Raw genomic sequence first — 18,328 nt, 5'->3', positions numbered from 1 at the left:
CCAAAGGGCCTGTTTCCATGCTGCATCTTTCAAGTAAACTAAACTAAACTAGTGGAAGACCATCGGTAAAAAAGATTGGTTCTCTTTCTTTCTCCGAAGCCTGACTTGTCAACTGCTAGCAGCAGTTTCTGCCAGAAGATCAGAGAGATGATCCCAGTTGCCAGAAGATTTGGAGCAAAACATTTGCAGATGCTGAAACGCTGATTCCTAGGCTGGGAATCAGCAAGTCCAAGGGTCTCCAATGAGGTAGATAGTTGTTCAGGACTGCTCTCTAGTTGTTGGTAAAATGGTTCAGTTGCCTGATAACAGCTGGAAGAAACTATCCCTGAATCTAAAACCTTTTGCCTGATGAGAGGGGGGAGAAGAGGGAGTGCCAGGGTGCGACTCGTCCTTGATTATGCTGCTGGCCACACAGGCAGCGAAAGTTGCAGAACAAGTATGCTATGTCGCTCTTCAAGGGAGATGCTAAATGCATTTCGTTGTCTCTGTACTGTACACTGACAATGACAATTAAAATTGAATCTGAATCTGAATCTGAAGTACAAACCAATGTACCAGAAAAAGGTTGAGGGTGGAGGCGTGAGTAGAGAGAAAAAGGGTGGCAGGCAGGAGAAACTGATTCATAAAGATCAGATGATTAGAGATCATATTAAAAGGAAGCAAGAAATGGGAGGAGTAATTAAAAAGGAACTTTTAATTCAAATTTATTGGCCATTGAAGATAGCCAATATCACAATGGTAAAGTTTCACCATACGTCACAGACTGGGCGGGTCACTGGGTCATTGACGCGCACGCGCACTGTGAACATTTTCTCCAAAAAAAGTCAATGGCCCCGCGGACCTGGGGGAAAGCAGCAACAAGGCACCCCTCCCCCCTTGCACACAGAGCGCGCATGCGCACTCCCGCAGCTTCGGCTTCCCCTCCGTTGGCCTGGCAACGCGGACCGGCGAGGGATGGCTTGGAGGACTCCTGGTCCTCCCAGCCGCAGGTAGCGGCCCAAGTGAAACCAATTAAAGGGGAGAGCGGGTGGTTTTTTTTTAAAGTCGGCGTACGAGCCAACATGTGCTTCTTTCTTCCACCCACCCACCCCCCAAATAGACAATAAAGTTGAAGGATAGATAGAAAAGGAGAGATTAGAGATGTAATCACAAAGCGAACCCACACCCAGGACAACAGGCTCTTTGGAACTTTTTGGAAGTGACCAAAGCAAGATGCGGACCGAGTAGTGCCAGTATAACCCCAGTACCAGCTGGAAGGCGGACCGGCGAGAGGCAACGTTTCCAAAGCCGGCCAAGCCGCTGCCAAGGGCGCGGACCGAGTAGTGCCAACGGAACGTTCACCGCAGCAGGGCATCGGACAGGGGCGTGGTCTGACTCCGTTGCCGCCCGGACCGCGGAGGGGACCGCCCGCTCGCTTAGTGAGTGCGGACCGAGTAGGGGCGGGGGACCGGAGGGCGTTCGCTCGCACACAAGAGGGTCAACGTGGTCAGACTCCGGACCCGGCCAGACCGCGCAGGGAGCACCCGCTCGCCCAGTGAGTGCAGCCGGCTGCCCCATTCACCAGAGTGCATTGGACCCGGGGCTTGGTGTGACTGAATACCTGATTGACCTGATTCACCACTCGAGGAAGTGTTTTGCAGAGACAAGAGAGTGCAGGCCCGCCCGGACCGCGGAGGAACACCCATTCGGCCCACAGTGCGGACCGGGTAGTGCCAACCGCCCTGACCCCGGTGTGAGTGCGGACCGTGCAGGAAGAGCGAGCGAGGGCGGATACCACTCTGTGTAGGGGCGGGTTTCTGCTGGCAGCCGCGCCCGGACCGCGCAGGAACACCCATTCGTGCGGACCGGGTAGTGCCAACCGCCCGGACCCCGGTGGGAGCCCTGCGAGTGCGGACCGTGTAGTGCCAATAGTCCATCCCGCCCGGACCCCGGTGGGAGCCCTTGTGAGTGCGGACCGTGTAGGAAGAGCGAGCGAGGATCCCACACATTACAGGGGCGGGTTTCAGCCTGCAGCCCCGCCCGGACCTCGCAGGGAGCAGCTCTCGCCCAGTGAGTGCGGACCGAGTAGGAGGAGCGGCGACGGTTTAAATCGCAACGGCCGCCATGGTGTCGTGGCTCATCTCCAGGCTGGTGGTGTGAGTATTATATCATATATTTAGTTATATATATATATATATATTTGCAATAACCCCCCCCCCCCCCCTTTAAGCACCAGTTTTTGTAAACAAAAGCCCTGCTTCCGGGAATTAAAACGTTCGCACTTCTATTCCAACACTGCCCTAAATTTTCATTTTCCATTTTTTTTTTAAAACATAAAATTGTGTCAAAATTAGGTGCCGTTCGTTGAGTTTGCCTTGTCATTCTTCGTCTCTTTCTTTGCTGACAGCGTGGAAACAGACCCTTCGGCCCGACTTGCCCATACTGGCCCCATCCACACTAGTCCCACCTGGCTGCGTTGAAATGAAATGAAATGATTCAATTTATTGTCATTGTCAGTGTACAGTACAGAGACCCAATATCCCCTCCAAGCCCGTCCTAATGTTTCTTAAAAGTTGGGATAGTAGTCCCTGCCTCTACTGGCAGCTTGTTCCATACACCCACCACCCTTTGTGTGTGAGAAAAGTTACCCCCCCTCAGTGATCTGTGTATATAATAACTGTATAGGAATCCGAGGGGGTAACTTTGTAATGCCTCTACCATGTATGTCTACCCTGCTCATGACATTTCTATGTCTGTGACAAGATGGAGATCAAGATGTAAGTCAGTAAATAATAATTGGTTCAAATCTGTTTGGGACAAAGAGATTTGAGGTAAAAATCTAACTTTCATTAAGGTAGACAAAAATGCTGGAGAAACTCAGCGGGTGCGGCATATCTATGGAATGAAGGAAATAGGCAACGTTTCGGGCCGAAACCCTTCTTCAAACTTTCATTAAGGATGGGGAATCTCTCTGCCCCAAGGAACAAGAAGAGTCCCAACCAGAAATGTTACATATTTTTGTTTACCATAGATGCTGCCTGACATGCTGAGTTGCTCCAGGGTATTTTCTGTAAACCAGCATCTGCAGTTCCTTGCGTCTACCCTAAATTTTCTTGGATTCTATAAGAAGGGCCAATAGTGTCCATGTGCCCTGACGGGAAATGATGTGTGTCTGTTTAGCTTGCGTTGGGCATTGTTAGGGTAGTGCAGAAAGGAGGCCGAATGTAGACTGGGGTGAAAATGGTAGTGGGGCAGAGAATTGAAGCGATAAACTGCCAGGAGTGTAGGATCATCCCTGCAGACTGAACAGAGTGTTTTGCAAACCCATCCCTGTTCTTAAGAGGTTGAAGCTTTGGCACTGCATCACAGATGCCATGCCATTTATTTTCCTCAAAACTCAGGTTGATGAGTTTCAACTGGAATCTACTATGATTTTTGTAAGTATGCATTTTTGGGTGTTAGTGGTATGGAAAGTGAGGTGGAGGATCGGTCTGGAACTATTTAAAGGCAGAACCTACTCGAGAGATATGCTGCCTGACCCGCTGAGTTACTCCAGCATTTTGTGTCTATCTATTCAAGAGGCTGCTTGAGCCACTCTCTTTTCTTATCATCTTAACTTTGTATTTTAATGATTGACCCAAATAGATGCAAGCTGTGGAATCAAATTTGAAAACAACATCTTCATAGGGTGGGGAACTTTCTGCAAACCCTTTTTGTACATCCCAGCTGTACAACAAGTGATTGATTTTCGAGTGGACTGCAGTGGTTCTAGAAGGCATCTTACTGCCATTTTCTCAAGTGCAATTAGAGATGGCAATTAAATGGCTCGGGTGCAAAGCCCACTCCCCTTGAATGACTGATATTAAGGTGGGACATTAACGAGCCACTTAAGGGAAGAGATTGGTTACAGATGATCACAATAAATTGCAAATGCTGGAACTGAAGTAAAAACAGTAAAATGCTGGAAACACTCACCAGGTTTGGTAGCATCTGTGGAATGAGAAACAGCTGCCTGACCTGCTGAGTGTTTTCATCATTTAATGCTTTTATTTGAAGAATTCACAGTCGGTGGATTGTCACCTCATAGGTTTTCCCTTCAGGTTTAATTATTGTAAAGTTGTCTTTTTTTTTGCATTCTGTATTTTGGATTTAAATGCATGTTCTTTAGTGTATGAAACTTGAGAGTGGAGTTTAATTTATAATTGTGGCCAATTGGTGTTTTGTTGCCTAGACATGTTCCAGCCAACTCTTTAATTGGCAGCGCCAGAGCCTGGCACACAATCTTCTGTCATTTGAGCCACTGGTGTTCTGCTCAATCACAGTGGGTGATTAAGGACATGGGTTAATGGGGTTATAAATGCAAGTTGCATCTCTATGTGCAAGTTTTTTGAAAAGTACTAACAGCACTTGTGCCTAATATCCAACAATGCAAAACATGATTTCACTTGCTTGGCTTTATTGAATACTTGACTCAAATATTAAATCACAATGGTGGAGCTGCTGCATCACAGTGCCAATGACATGGGTTCGCCCCTGACCTCAGCTGTTGTCTGTGTGGAGTTTGTATGTTCTCCCTGTGAATGCATGGGTTTTCTCCGGGTGATCCGGTTTCCTCCCAAGCCCCAAGGATGTGCGGGCTTGTAGGTTAATTGGCCTCTGTAAATTGTCCCCAGTGTGTAAGGAGTGGAAGAAAAATGTCCCTTATGGTAAAATGTGCATGATGAAATGGTATAACATAGAACTAGTGTGAACAGGTGATTGATAGTCAGTATGGACTTTGTGGGCTGAAGGGCCTGTTTCCAGTGCACTGACAAGTTTTTTTTTTTAAAGTGCAAGCTCCAGAGGCAAAGGATCTTTAAAATTCTCTACTGCAAGGGCAAATGGGTACAACTGAATCTAAAAATGAGTCAATGTATTTTTGGACAGACTTTGGTGATAAGACCAGATAGCAAACTTGAGGTTGATAATTTTCCTTAACAAAAGATACAGTGCAAGATCTGCCTTGCCCACAAAGTATCTTTGCATTTTTCATTTTGTATTAAACAAAATTAACATTGCCTGCATTTGGGTTTTTTTTTTAATGAATAACCATGTTCACTTGTGTCAGGGGTAGATGCAGAACTTGAACATTAAACCCCTTGAGCTTGCGCCACTGGATAATGCAATTGTGGCTGGTCTGTGCGTCGAGTTTATGTCAGATAAGTTTCCTCTTTCGAATGGTGTGACTGCGAGCTACAGGGTCCGTCTGCCTTTCTTACACTATCCATCTTTGGAGTGTCGGAGGAAACTGAAGCACCCGGAGAAAACCCACATGGTCACAGGGAGAAGGTACAAACTCCGTACAGACAGGCTCGTAATCAGGTAAAATTTGTAAATTGTCCCAAGAGTGTGCAGGATGGTGTAAGAGTTTGGGGATCGCTGGTCGGCGCAGACTCGGTCTTTCCACACTGTATCACTAAGCAAACTAAAACTAAAGCCCTCCTTGCCTGTAGCCACATCACTTGCTACCTAAGGAAATAAAAGCATTGATTTGTCTGATAACCTGATATCAGATCAGCCTTGCCCCTGGCCCCATAGCAGAAGCATCCACGTCGTGGGGTTGGAGACTGGAAGTATCCCGAGCTAATTCTGTTACCACCGTCATTTATTGCAACAAGCGATGGCTTCCACTGATTGTCGCCGGAAGCTTGCGTCCTTTTCAGGATGGACAATGACAGCGATGTCAACATTTGAAACAAGAGGGACAGGAAAGGAAGCTCCTTGTGTTCATGAACAGACCATCTGATCCATCAAGCCAGCCATACGTTTTGTTAAGATGAGGACAATTATCGACCTCGAGTCTGTGTGTTCCCTGAAAAATCTAGTGACTTATCATGAAGTTGGTTGTGACTTTGAAGGAGAACACCAGAGATCCCCAGCTCTAGGAATGAACGCACACCTCCATCTCAAGCTCACCACCTGCCCTGCCAAGATCCCTAAACATCTAATAACATCATTGAATATCTGCATTTTGCAAATGCTGAGGTATAGATGATATTTGATGCTGAAATTGATATAATTTTATATTAAGTTTACCACAGTATTTAACCTGCCTGGGGGCAATTTGAATACATGTAAATAATTCATTTTAGAAGCCAAGTTTGTTACCAGGATGTCCTGTTGGCTGACTCAGCGTTTGTCTCCTGGTTGATTTATAATTGGGAACCACTGATCTGTGAAAATGCCTGGCAGTGTTAGTGTTGATTGTATTGTGCTTGCACTGCACTCTGGACCACTGCATAGTTCAGGCCCAAGCTAGTACAGTGCATCCATATCAATGCCTTTAATCTGCTACTGAAAACCCCGCACGTTGGCACATTTGGTTTCCTTTAATCCATTACTTTCATGCTGGATACTAACTACTCTCCAAATGTGAGCTCATCTATCACTCTGGTGGGCACGCAGTGCCTGGAGGAAGTCAGCGGATCAGGTGTATGTATTCTGCTTTCCTCCTTGTGTCTACTGATGTAAGGTAGACAAAAGTGCTGGAGGAACTCAGCGGGTGCAGCAGCATCAATGGAGCGAAGGAAATAGGCAACGTTTCAGACCGAAACCCTTCTTCAGACTAATGTCAATTGCCTCCTGGATTTAACAATCCATTCTTCCTTTCTGGTCTTCCAAAGTGTTTGATCTTCCCATCTCTATAACCTCCAACACTCCCCAAAATTCCTGATGAGCCATCGAGCCTTCTTTCTATTACACTTCACCATTCTACCCTCACCACTTGTGGCTTTGCGATTAGATGACTAGTCTTTAAGCGATGCAATTCCCTCTATTTCTATTTAACTTCTTCAAGCTTGGTATCTTGAAAGTGAAATTGTGTCAAATGCTGATCATTCTGCAGTGAGGAGCCTGGGGGAGTGGAGAAGATGTGATTATATTTCCCTTATGATATCGGATTATCCCTAAGCAATTTAATAATGGCAACCTATTTCGGAGGCTGTTATTACCACAACTTTTTTTCACAATCAATTCGGTCGCCTTGCTGTAGAAAAGTTGTTAAGCTGGAAGAAGTTCAGAGAAAACCTTTGAGGATGTTGCTCGGACTTTATTACCTGCAGTGCAGGAGGATAAGGGGTGATCTTATAGAGATATACTCGATCATGAAGGGAATAGATAGGGGGGATGCACAGTCTTTTCCCTAGGGTAGGGGAATTGAGAACCAGACGTCGACGTAGGTTTAATGTGAGAGGGGAAAGATTTAATAGGAGCATGAAGGGCAACTCATTCACCCAGGAGGGTGGTGGGTATATGAGCTGCCAGAGGAAGTTGTTGAGGCAGATGATACAACAACATTTCAAAGACATTTGGACGGGTACATGGGCAGGAAAGGTTTGGGGATATGGGTCAAATGCAGGCAGGTGGGACTAATGGAGATAGGGCATCTTAGTTGGCATGGGCCAAAGGGCCTGTTTCCATCCTTGGTGACTTTATCAATGATATACTTACCAGAAGAGGTTAAAAACGTATTCAGTTTTGTAGCTTGAAGGACAAATATCGGCCAATACACCAAGGTTAATTCAACTGCTCACTGAAACGGTTCATGTCTTTCTATTCTGAGATAAGATTATTCATCTCATATAAAGGAGAACCCCTCCCACAGCACAGCAGTCCCTTAAATATCTGCTTGGGATTTTAGTTTTGAGATACAATGTGGAAACTGGCCCTTCGGCCCACCGAGTCCCTGCTGACCACGATCACCCCTGCACTATTTCTATTTGATCCCGGTTTCCCACCGTAAACACTCGGGGCAATTTGCAGAAGCCAGTTAACCTACAAATCTGCACTTCTTTGGAATGTGGGAGGAAATCGGAGCAAACCCACACAGACAGGGAGAACGTGCAAACTCCGTACAGACAGCACCTGTAGTCACGATCGAACCTGGCCACTCTGTGCCTCCCTCCACCCACCAATTTGTCTTTGGTTTGCCATCTTGGGACTAAGGCCTGCACTTTGTCGCCCTGCTGGCAAATAAGCAGAAGCTGGCATTTGTGATGCACCATTAGTTTAGTTTCTTGTCACATGTACAGTGAAAATCTTTTTGTTGCATGCTATCTATTCAGCGATCAGACCCCACATGCTTGCAGTCCAATCGTCCACAGTGTGCTATATGTGTGATCTGCTTTCACTGGAAGTTGCTTTTCTTTTATAGGGGATAATTATTGCCTTAATTGCGAGTGGTAGTGGAACTTCATTTCTCCTGTTGCATTTTGAGCTGCAGTCCCATTTTCTCAATTTCTGACATGGAAAGTTGCATATTTAAGTGTTGGATTTGTGACCAACCCCATTGCTTCACAAAAAAACAGATAAAAGGGTTTATCTGTTTAAATCAATAACAAGCCGTGACACTGCTGATGGATCATGTGGCATTGACCGACATCATTGCATTTGTGTAAAGATTGGGGCTCTGTGCGCAGTTCGCTTCTCTCATCATTACTGACCAGTGCAGGACAGGTCGAGGCTCTCCAATTCTGAAGAAAATTGAGGAATGGTTTTTGTGGGGAGATTGTTGATAGGAAAGAAAATTAAAAGAAAAGTTGAATAGTATGGATCTTCAGTTCCTAAACTGAAGTTCCTTTATATTCAACTATTCAACCTAAAGTAGGAACTAGTTCCAAAGGTGTGAGTTTCTGGGTTAATTAGCCTCTGTAACTTGCCCCTAGTGTACAGGGATGTGAAAGTGTAATAACACAGAGCGCGTGTGATTGCGTGGACTCGGTTTTTCAAACCCCAGAGTAGGGTAATAATCTGGTTTGTGCTTTTGTGTAGCTTCCTGGTTATTGGCACTGAGCCCCTGGGATATGGCGGTGCAAGGAATTAATTGCTATTGACGGTTTATACAAGGACCTCACTTTCTGCAAAGGTATAGTGACCAGTCCTTGTCACTTTGGTATTTGTCCATTTTAACCCATACAATTCCTTACCAGTTGTGCACAGTGGTGCAGCATTAGAGTTACTGCCTTATAGCACCAGAAGCCCGGGTTTGATCCTGACTGTGGGAGCTGTCTGTACAAAGTTTACACGTTCTCCCTGTGACCCCATGGGTTACCTGCCCAAGGACGTGCTGATTTGGAGGTTAATTGGCTATTGTAAATTGTCCCAAGTGTGTAGGATATAACTAGTGTATGGGGATCGCCGGACGCTGTGGGCTAAAGGGCCTGTTACCATGCTGTACCTCCAACAAAAAGTAGCAGTCAACTTTTCTTTATGGTCCCACATGCAACAGAGGTATCTTCAGTGTGAACCCTCTGTTCCTTATCTCACTGCAGCAAGCTAGCCACAAACCTGTAACTTGCAATTGATTAGGCTTCACCAAGATCTTTGATTGCCCTAAAGTGAGCAAACCTCCCAATGTATTAAAAGACACATTGTGCTGGAGTAACTCAGTGGGTCAGGCACCATCTCCAGAGAATATGGATTCGGGTTGGGACCCCTCCACAGACTCTTCTGTTGGCAGTCTTAACTTGCTGAATAGCAATAGAAAAGCAGGGTATTACTTAAACAGTGATAGCACTACACAAGTGATGTTTTTTTGATGAGACAGATGGTTGGGCAAAGGCAGAGTTGAAAAAACGACAGGCGCGAGATGAAGATAAAAGTGAAAATTGTGAAGCCAGCGGGAGGAATGCCGGTGTGAGGAGGGAAATTGGTACAGGCCCAGGAGACGGGGTGGGTGGAAGACGGGAGGGTGGGATGTATTCGCATTAGGTACTAATGTAACAGGGCAGCACGGTGGCGCAGCAGTAATGTTGCTGCCCTTACAGCGCCAGAGACCCAGGTTTGGTCCTGATTATGGATGATGTCTGTACAGAGTTTGTACCATCTCCCCGTGATCACATGGGTTTCCTGTTTCCTCCCACGCTCCCAAAGTCCTGCAGGTTTGTAGGTTAATTGGCATGGTATAAATGTAAAATTGTCCCTAGCATGGGTAGGACAGGGTTAATGTGCGGGGATCACTGTTCAGTGCGGATGCGGTGGGCCGAAGGGCCTGTATCCACGCTATATCTCTAAACTAAAATTTGATAATTTAATGTTCATATCTTTGGGTTGTAGACGCCTGGTCTTGCAATGGAGTGATGGGTGGCATATGTTCCAGGTTACAGGCTGCCTATTTAAGGAAATGTTGCATATTGTTGGCACAATAAAGCAAGCAAGAAATTAAATCTGCATCTTAGTCCCTTTTCCAAGTACTGTACTGTACATAGTTGTACTGGGAAAGTGCTAATTGCCCAAGTATAATTGGTAATTAACTAAACCACGGTAATGAGATCAAGACGCTAAAATGATCTTGAGGCCCTGCACGGAGACCCAAGTCTTTCGTGGTCTTGTCTTGTAATCCAAGCCTCTAGCAATAATGACCAGAGTTCTATTTACATTTTAATTGCATGCTAAATTTGTCTCTTGTGTGGACACCCAGATCTTCTTGAACATCAGCATACGATAGTTTCTATTTCTGCTTTTCTACCCTTCTTGCTTGTTCCCAGAAACCCTGCTTGTGATATCTGTGTTGGGGTACAATTTATCAATGGGTGCGCGGAACCCTAATAGCTGGTGTTGGGTTTGAGTTTGGCTGCTTCATTTGTTCTAATTGCTTGTATTCAACTGGGCTTGTGGCGCCAAAGGATCAATGTGTAACAGTGGTGCAGTAGTTGCAGCCTTATAGCACCAGAGACCAGGTTCGACCCTGACTATGGGTGCTGTCTGTGCGGAGTTTGTACGTTCTCCCTGTGACCACGTTGGTTTTCTCTGGGTGCCCTGGCTTCCACCTACATTCCAAAGACGTGCAGGTTTGTAGGTTAATTTGGCTTCTTTCAATTGTTCCTTGCGTGTTTGATGTTACTTCCGTGCGTGTGATCATAGCTCGCTGCAGATGTTGTAGGCCGTCGGGCCTGTTTCCACACTGTATCTCCATATTAAAAAAGCCCAGCTGTGAGTTCCATTGGTTTGGTGTCCAGCCAACATATTTTCCTTCAGGTATGGGAGAGGCACATTAAGTTCATTCTGATCTATGTCTTAAATTGGCACACTTCCATTTTTATTTAGGTCAGTTCATGGAGGATTTAATTAAAGGAAGAAAAGTCTGGTTTGCCGATTAATTCGATTCCCTCAATACCATGCGATGTTTTGCATGATCATTGGTAATTTCTAGCCTGACCAATACTCTACTTGGTTTAGTATTCAAGCTTCGTATCTGCTACAGGAGAAAATGTCGCTCTGGTTTGAAAACTTAACAAACAAGATCTAGTGGAGCGACAAAGGATTTGGACTCAAAACATTAACGTGGCTTCTCATTCCACAGCTGCTTGCAGACTTGTTGAGTATTTCCAGCATATTCTGTAATGTTCATAAGTGATGGGAGCAGAATTAGGCGGTTTGGCTCATCTATTCTGCCATTCAATCATGGCTGATCTATCTTTCCCTCTTAACATTCTCCTGCCTTCTCCTCATAACCCCTGACACCTGTACCAAACAAAAATTCATCTATCTCTGCCTTAATAACATCCATTGATGTCCCCTTCAGCCTTCAGGCAAAGAATTCCACAGATTCACCATCCTCTAGAAATTCCTACTCATCTCCTTCCTATAGGATGTCCTTTAATTCCAAGGCTATGAACTCTAGTCCTGGATTCTCCCACTAGTGGAAGCATCTTCTCCACATCCACTCTATCCAGGCCTTTCACTATTCGATAAGCTTTAATGAGGTTCCCACTCATCCTTCTAAACTCCAGCGAGTACAGGCCCAGAGCTGTCAAATGCTCGATGCCGTCACAGTAACTGGAATTAGGACTTTCAAATAGTTTTGATCCAAGACAATTAAAACCTCTCACTTTATAGGAATCTTCATTTGAACTGTGCCTGACAAGTATTTGCCTGTGCCAAGTGAATCAAAATATGTTGGCAGGCTTCAATAATTTGCTCGCTGACGTGTGAATATTTGTTAAGAACAATATCAAACGTGGCTCTGATGGCTCTGATCCTGTGGATGAACTGAACAGGATTCAACGACTGGGTGAGGGATTGGGGAGCAGTTATGGAACCATTAAGTTTGAGCTCTGACAGAAGAGGGGAAAATATAATTATAGATTTTTTGATGGTACAAGATGACACCTCTTTTATTCATTATGGATGTTGGGTGGGGTGGGAGATGATTAGTACGAGGCGTGGTTTTCTGCTCAACATTACAGATCTGTGGTTATCTCTGATTATTGTATACCTAGTTTATCGTAAGGTTGTCGTGCGTTTGATATGTTGTCGATCATTTAATTTTAAGATGCTTTAACTAACAAATAAACTAATTCAAGCAGTCCCCTCTGCAGTAAAGCTGACCATTTTCTGCTTGGAAATTTCTTACCAGAGCCATTTTATACAAAAACTGAATGTGTAATGCACAAAATCGCTTCCAATGTCTTAAAGGCCTGTTCCCGAGTTACTCACGAATTCTCCCGAGTTTTCCCCTTGATTCAAACTCGGAGAATGTCCGCAAGGAGTCCGTAGGAGTCCGTGGATATATCGTAGCGGCTCGTTATGCCAGCCGTGGATACTCGGGGCATTAGGTAAGTCGGGACGTTTTTTCGGCCTAATGTAAAATGTCCACAAGTTTAAAAAAAATTAGCCCCGAGTACCTACGATGGCATAACGAGCCGCTACGATATATCCATGGACTCGTTACGGACATTCTCCGAGTTTGAATCAAGGGGAAAACTCGGGAGAATTTGTGAGTAACTCGGGTAAGTGGTGCAGGCCCTTTATCACTAGTTACAGCGGTGACTCAATGTTAGAAGCAACATGTAAACGTGATTCCCATCACCAGTCGCAGCTTCCCATCTCCATCCCTTCCTGCTTCCCTCGGAGACCCCTCTCCCCGCTACCTCCTGGTTTGCTCATCCCACCAGTCCTCTCCACGGACCTTCCCTTGCAACTGCAGGGAGTGCAACACCTGTCCACACACCATCTCCCTCTCCTTCATTCACGGACCCAAACAGCCCTCCCTTGCATGCATTTCCAACCTCTGTTGCATTTGGCACTCTCAACGTCACCTCTCCCCTACAGTGTGACTATCTCCACCTGCCTCCTCTGTCCCTCCTTACCTGGATGCACCTATTGCTTGCTCTTGTCCCCCCTCTTTCTACCCTCTACCTCCATCAGTCTGCAGAAAGGTCCCGATGCACAATACCCTTTGTCCATTTCACTCCATAGATGTCACATAATCTGCTGAGATCCCCCAGCAGTTTGTTGTGTTTTGTGTTGCACATGTTTCAATATTTTTGGCCTGTAGCAAAATATTTGTCCTACATTCCTAGCCAGTTCACTTTGAGATGAAAACAGGAGCTTCTTGAGGCAGTAGGAGGTCTACTTGTGTTCCCCTTTGATTGAAATAGCTTTGATTGAAATAGTGAATTAAAAAATGGGGCATAAACTGATATCGGGTCTGCTTCAATGCCTTTTTTCCTCAATTGAGTCTTTGAGGTCTCCTCCTGGCACAATGAACTGATCCATAATTAGTTCCCTTGGCCTCCTTCAGGCAGCTGTTGAGTAAAATGGAGGGTGCTGATTCTGTGGCTTTAGCATATCTTGCCGGCTGTTCATGCTTGTGGGTTTTTTTTATCTGTCTACAGAAACCCGAGAGGTTCTGAAAATGAGGAATTGCAACTGTTGTTATTTTCAAATGATCGTCTGACCCTTGTTGGAATTATAGTGCTGCTGTTTGAGCTAAAGTGGAGGTTATATGTTATTTTAAAAGATGCAAGCTGGATCCAAAAGAAGCTTCCTAGCCTTGGAAAGGTCTTCACATGGTCTTGTTTGGGGAAGAGTTTCTTTCCATTTGATTGATGAAATCTTCTCAAAATAGGGAAAGAGACATCTCTGGCACTTTCTTCACCAAAAAGTGAACCAATACGTAAAACATGTCAGACAGTTGTTCAGCAAAGGCCCTTGTCCAAATGCAGGCAGTTTTTAATGCACTATATTTTGCAGCCATGCACTGAGGTAATAAACTGTGTCTGAAGAAGGGTCTCGATCCTGAAACGTCACCCATTCCTTCTCTCCAGAGATGCTGCATATCACACTGAGTTACTCCATTTTGTGTCTATCTTCGATTTAAAGCAGCATCTGCAGTTCTTTCCTACAAACTTTGTGCTTGTGTAGGATTATTTCACTGGTGCTGACTGCTGAAGCTTCAAACATTATCCTTTACAAAAACATTCTTGAGCCTTTTCAATAACAAAAACTTAAATATTTACCTTGGGCCAAACTTGTTCATCTGTTAAGGCCTTTATTGCCTAAGAGCATTTTGACGAGTTCATTTATAACCAATTTATATATTAGTAAATAAAGTTATTGAACGTTGCTGATAAGCTGTAACATGTGTGATCACAGTTCTGTTCAAGTGAATTTTTTTTTAAAGACCAGCTCTGTAGTTAATACATTGTTGTACTCTTCTAACTTATATGAATCTGTACCTTTACTGGGACAGAATACACCTTGTATGGATTTGTCAAGTACATTAACTAAGTAGTTTGTTTCTATCTTCTATATATTGTCAATGAGTCTTAAGTTATTGGAACTTGCTTAGCTTCACTCTATTTTGATAGCAGCCATCTATAATGGTAGTGCTCTGCTCTTAATTTGTGGACATCAAGGAACCAAATGTATCCATCTAACCCTTTGTTATTCATCAGAATCGTGGCTGATTTTCTAGTGCAGTACCATTTCTATCACAATAACTATATGCATTTGATTGCGTCTGCGTAAGATGAAGGGTCTTTACCTGAAACGTCACCTATTCCTTTCCTCCGTAGATGCTGCCTGACCCGCTGCGTTACTGCTGCAGTTTGTGTCTATCTTTGGTGTCAACCAGCATCTGCCGTTCATGCTTGCACAACAATATATATGCATTGATTTCCTTTATGGCCAAGAACATCTTAATTTGTGTTTTGGTTGAACATCAAGAACTTCCGCAATAATTTTGCTCACAAAACCCAAAGATTCGCCACCCTCTGTTCATCTCGGTCGTAAATGGCCTAAGCATTGTTCTCTAACTACATATGTCCATGGTCAGTCAGGAGAAGTCCTCCCGGCACCTTGCTTGTCAAGCCATTGAGAATTTTAAGTCTGGATAAGGTCCCTTCTAATTTTAAAGGATGCACCGCCAATCTCCTCAATCCCTCGGCAAACCTGCCACCCCAAGAACCAGCCGAGTGAATCTTTGCTGCAATCTAATCCTGTAATTACACCCAATCTTACATGAGGAGACTGTAACTCTGTAACTGTATACTCGGCTCAAGATGTGGTCTCACCAAGGCCCTGTACAATTATAATAAGACTTTCTTCTGGAGTCAGGCACCCTCCTAACGAAGGGTGCATTATCATTTGACCTAATTGCTTGTGGTTTGCACACAGTGAGTTGTTTACAAGCACATAGTCTTTATTTGAAATTATCCACTCTCCTTTCACAAATGACCTACTTTCTCATTATGCACCTGTGGATGACTCTGCATTTTCCTCTATTATGCTCTACCATGGACATCAGGGCCTGAGTCACAGGGACAGGTTGAGCAGGTTAGGGCTTCCTTTCCTGCAGCACAGGAGGGTGATCTTATAATGGGCTATGAAATAATGAGGGGAATAGATGGGGTGAATGCAGAGTGTTTTTACCCAGAGTAGGAGAATCAAAGATAAAGTGAGAGGGGTAAGATTTAATACAAAGCTTGAGGGGTAACTTTTTTTTCCTTCAGATGGTGGTAGTTATATAAAACAAGTTGCATTTATAAGACACTTGGACAGGAAAGGCTTGGAGGGAAATAGCTTAAATGCAGGCAAATGGGGCAGGTTGTACAGGGCACCTTAGTCGACATGGATTAATTGGGCCAAAGGGACTGTTTCCATGTTACCACCCACTCACTCAGCTTGTTCATATTGACGTGAAACGACTTCTTATCCCCTATGCTCACAATCCCATCTAATTTAATTTTGTCTGCAAATTTGGACATATGCCATGATTCCCTCAGCCAGATCATTGTTATAGATGGTGAATGGCCTTGCTATTCCAGACTGAGCAGGATCTAACTTATTTCCATTCTTTGTCACGCACACGCAGTACATCCCCCTCCCCAGCTCCATATGCACAACCTCATGAATCCACCTCCCATGCGGTACCTTGTCGAACTCTTTTGAAACTCCAAATGCACTTTTATTCGCTGGTTCCCATTTCATCTATTTGAATAGTTACATTGCCAAAGAACTCGTTAGTCAGACATGAATTAATAAAAATGATTTTGGTTTATGCCAAATGGTTTTATACACAATGCTGGAGTAACTCAGTGGGTCAGGCAACATATATGGAAAAAATAGACAGATGACCCTTCGTCCCAACACGAAATGTCACATGTACATCATTTTCTCCAGAGATGCTACCTGATCCACGGAGTTACTCCAGCATTTTGTGTCCATACTCTGACACAAAGTCCCCTTCAAATATTCACATTAACTGTGCTCGGTTCTATTGTCTGGATGTGCTAGATGTAGATTCCATCATATTCCCTGATATTAATATAACGTTAGTAATTTCCTATTTAATTCTCACTCGCTTCTTAAAAGGCACTTTTTAAAGTTTACTTTCTGTTGGAAACAGGCTCGCCTTTGGTACTTTGTATCCTGCGTACTCATCTTATAAAGCTGTCAAGACGAAAAATGTGAAGGAATATGTAAGTACAGTGCATTTGTCATTGCTTTTTAACTTTGCTGTTTAAGCACTTTATGGTTGCAGATGGCCACAACTGCAGTATTGCCAATTGCTAAAAACCACCCTATCATTCAAACCTTTGCTTAAGCATCCCTTGGCTGAAATTGTGCAATAATCTTGCCTGATTTAGCAGGTGTTCCTTGATACACTAAGACTTGCTTCAAAGCCTGTAGCTTGAATAGAACCAGACTCCATGTGGGTCTTCATGCTTGCCATGAACTCCTGATGGTTCAACTTTTGACTGCTGCCAAGATGTCACATCACAACTCCAGGAGAGGGAGTTGATGCTATTGCCAGTTGGGTTAAAATGCACTACTTAAAATGGCTCACAAACACGGCTTGTTTCAAGCCATTGTACGGAATTATTGATAGAACGCACGGTATGTTATTAATTAATTGGATGGGGCTGAGCCAAGGCCTGAATAGCTTTTATTGGAAGAATATTTAAAAAGGGCTTGAGGCTCTTCAGCCTAATTAATCTTTTTCTGTAATGCCATCAACTCCTAGCCTGCTTTTTACTGCATGTCCCAAATTGTCTGATCCCCTTGTGATTCTGTTTATTATGTGCATGAATCTTGTCTGACAATAAGCCCATGGCTGAGATTGTCCCTTTGCATTCCCCTTCACAAATGCCTGACCTGTTGGGTTACTCCTGCACATGGTATGTTTTTTCTATAAACCAGCATCTGCAGTTCCTTGTTTCTACATTTTGACTGCTCTACTGCAAATTCTCATCAAGGTATGGTTCCATTGAAGACGTTCTCCTCCTCCGACTCTGAAGAAGGGTCCCAACCCGAAACGTCACCTATCCATGTTCTTGAGGGATGCTGCCTAATCCACTGAGTTACTCCCGCACTGTATTTTCTTTCAATACTACAACTCCTTTACCGTGTAACTTAATTCCATTTTTTAAAAATCACATTTGTGACTATAAACACAACGTAATGTCATATTAATGGGTGCCGCTATTTATGTCTAGTAGTTGTACCTTTTGGTTGCAGTTGTATGTGAAGGTCCATATTTGAAGGTCTAAACACATAATTGAATTCTGAATTGTACCGCCTTGGATACTTAATACGATGAATTAGAGTGCAATTGAAATTGGTTGTCTGCATTGCAAACCGAATTGTTGCTACTTCATCCAGTTATTTACTGTGTACTTCACCTGTCACATTGTCTCTAGGGAATAGTACTGTGGAACAAACAATTGCCGTTTATGTTTAGTGTGGTCTTTGCCCCATTTGCAATGATACACAGCGTGAGATGCAGCAGGAATCCTGTTGCTATGCAACTCTGTTGTCAGCAGCCAGAGGCAGTTTCTTCCCAGCTGTTATCAGGCAACTGAACCATCCCACCACATCCAGAGAGTAGTCCTGAACTACTGTCTACCTCATTGGAGACCCTCTGACTATCTTTGATTGGACTTCATCTTGCACTAAGCGTTATTCCCTTATGTGAATGTCTTGATTGGAATCGCGTATTGTCTTCCCACTGACTGGTTAGCATGCAACAAAAGCTTTTCACTGTACCTCTGTACACATAACAATAAAATGAACTAAACTAAATAGC

At 44.2% G+C, this 18,328-nt stretch overlaps 1 protein-coding gene across 1 annotated transcript in view; it reads left to right on the top strand.

Annotated features, from left to right (window-relative positions):
- The first annotated feature begins 1,852 nt into the window (after positions 1–1,852).
- Positions 1,853–18,328, top strand: part of LOC129713303 (receptor expression-enhancing protein 1-like) — a 38,011-nt gene continuing 21,535 nt past the window's right edge. Inside the window, exons 1-2 of the mRNA XM_055662264.1 lie at positions 1,853–2,135; positions 16,649–16,721. Coding sequence (XP_055518239.1) covers positions 2,104–2,135; positions 16,649–16,721 — 105 coding nt within the window. The 5' untranslated portion in view covers positions 1,853–2,103. The remainder of the gene's footprint in view (positions 2,136–16,648; positions 16,722–18,328) is intronic.

The sequence above is a fragment of the Leucoraja erinacea genome, chromosome 35, assembly GCF_028641065.1.
Source record: "Leucoraja erinacea ecotype New England chromosome 35, Leri_hhj_1, whole genome shotgun sequence".
In the NCBI taxonomy this organism is placed as follows: Eukaryota; Metazoa; Chordata; class Chondrichthyes; order Rajiformes; family Rajidae; genus Leucoraja; species Leucoraja erinaceus.
Note: the sequence above shows the minus strand (reverse complement) of the source record. Positions and strands in the feature narration are given on the sequence as shown.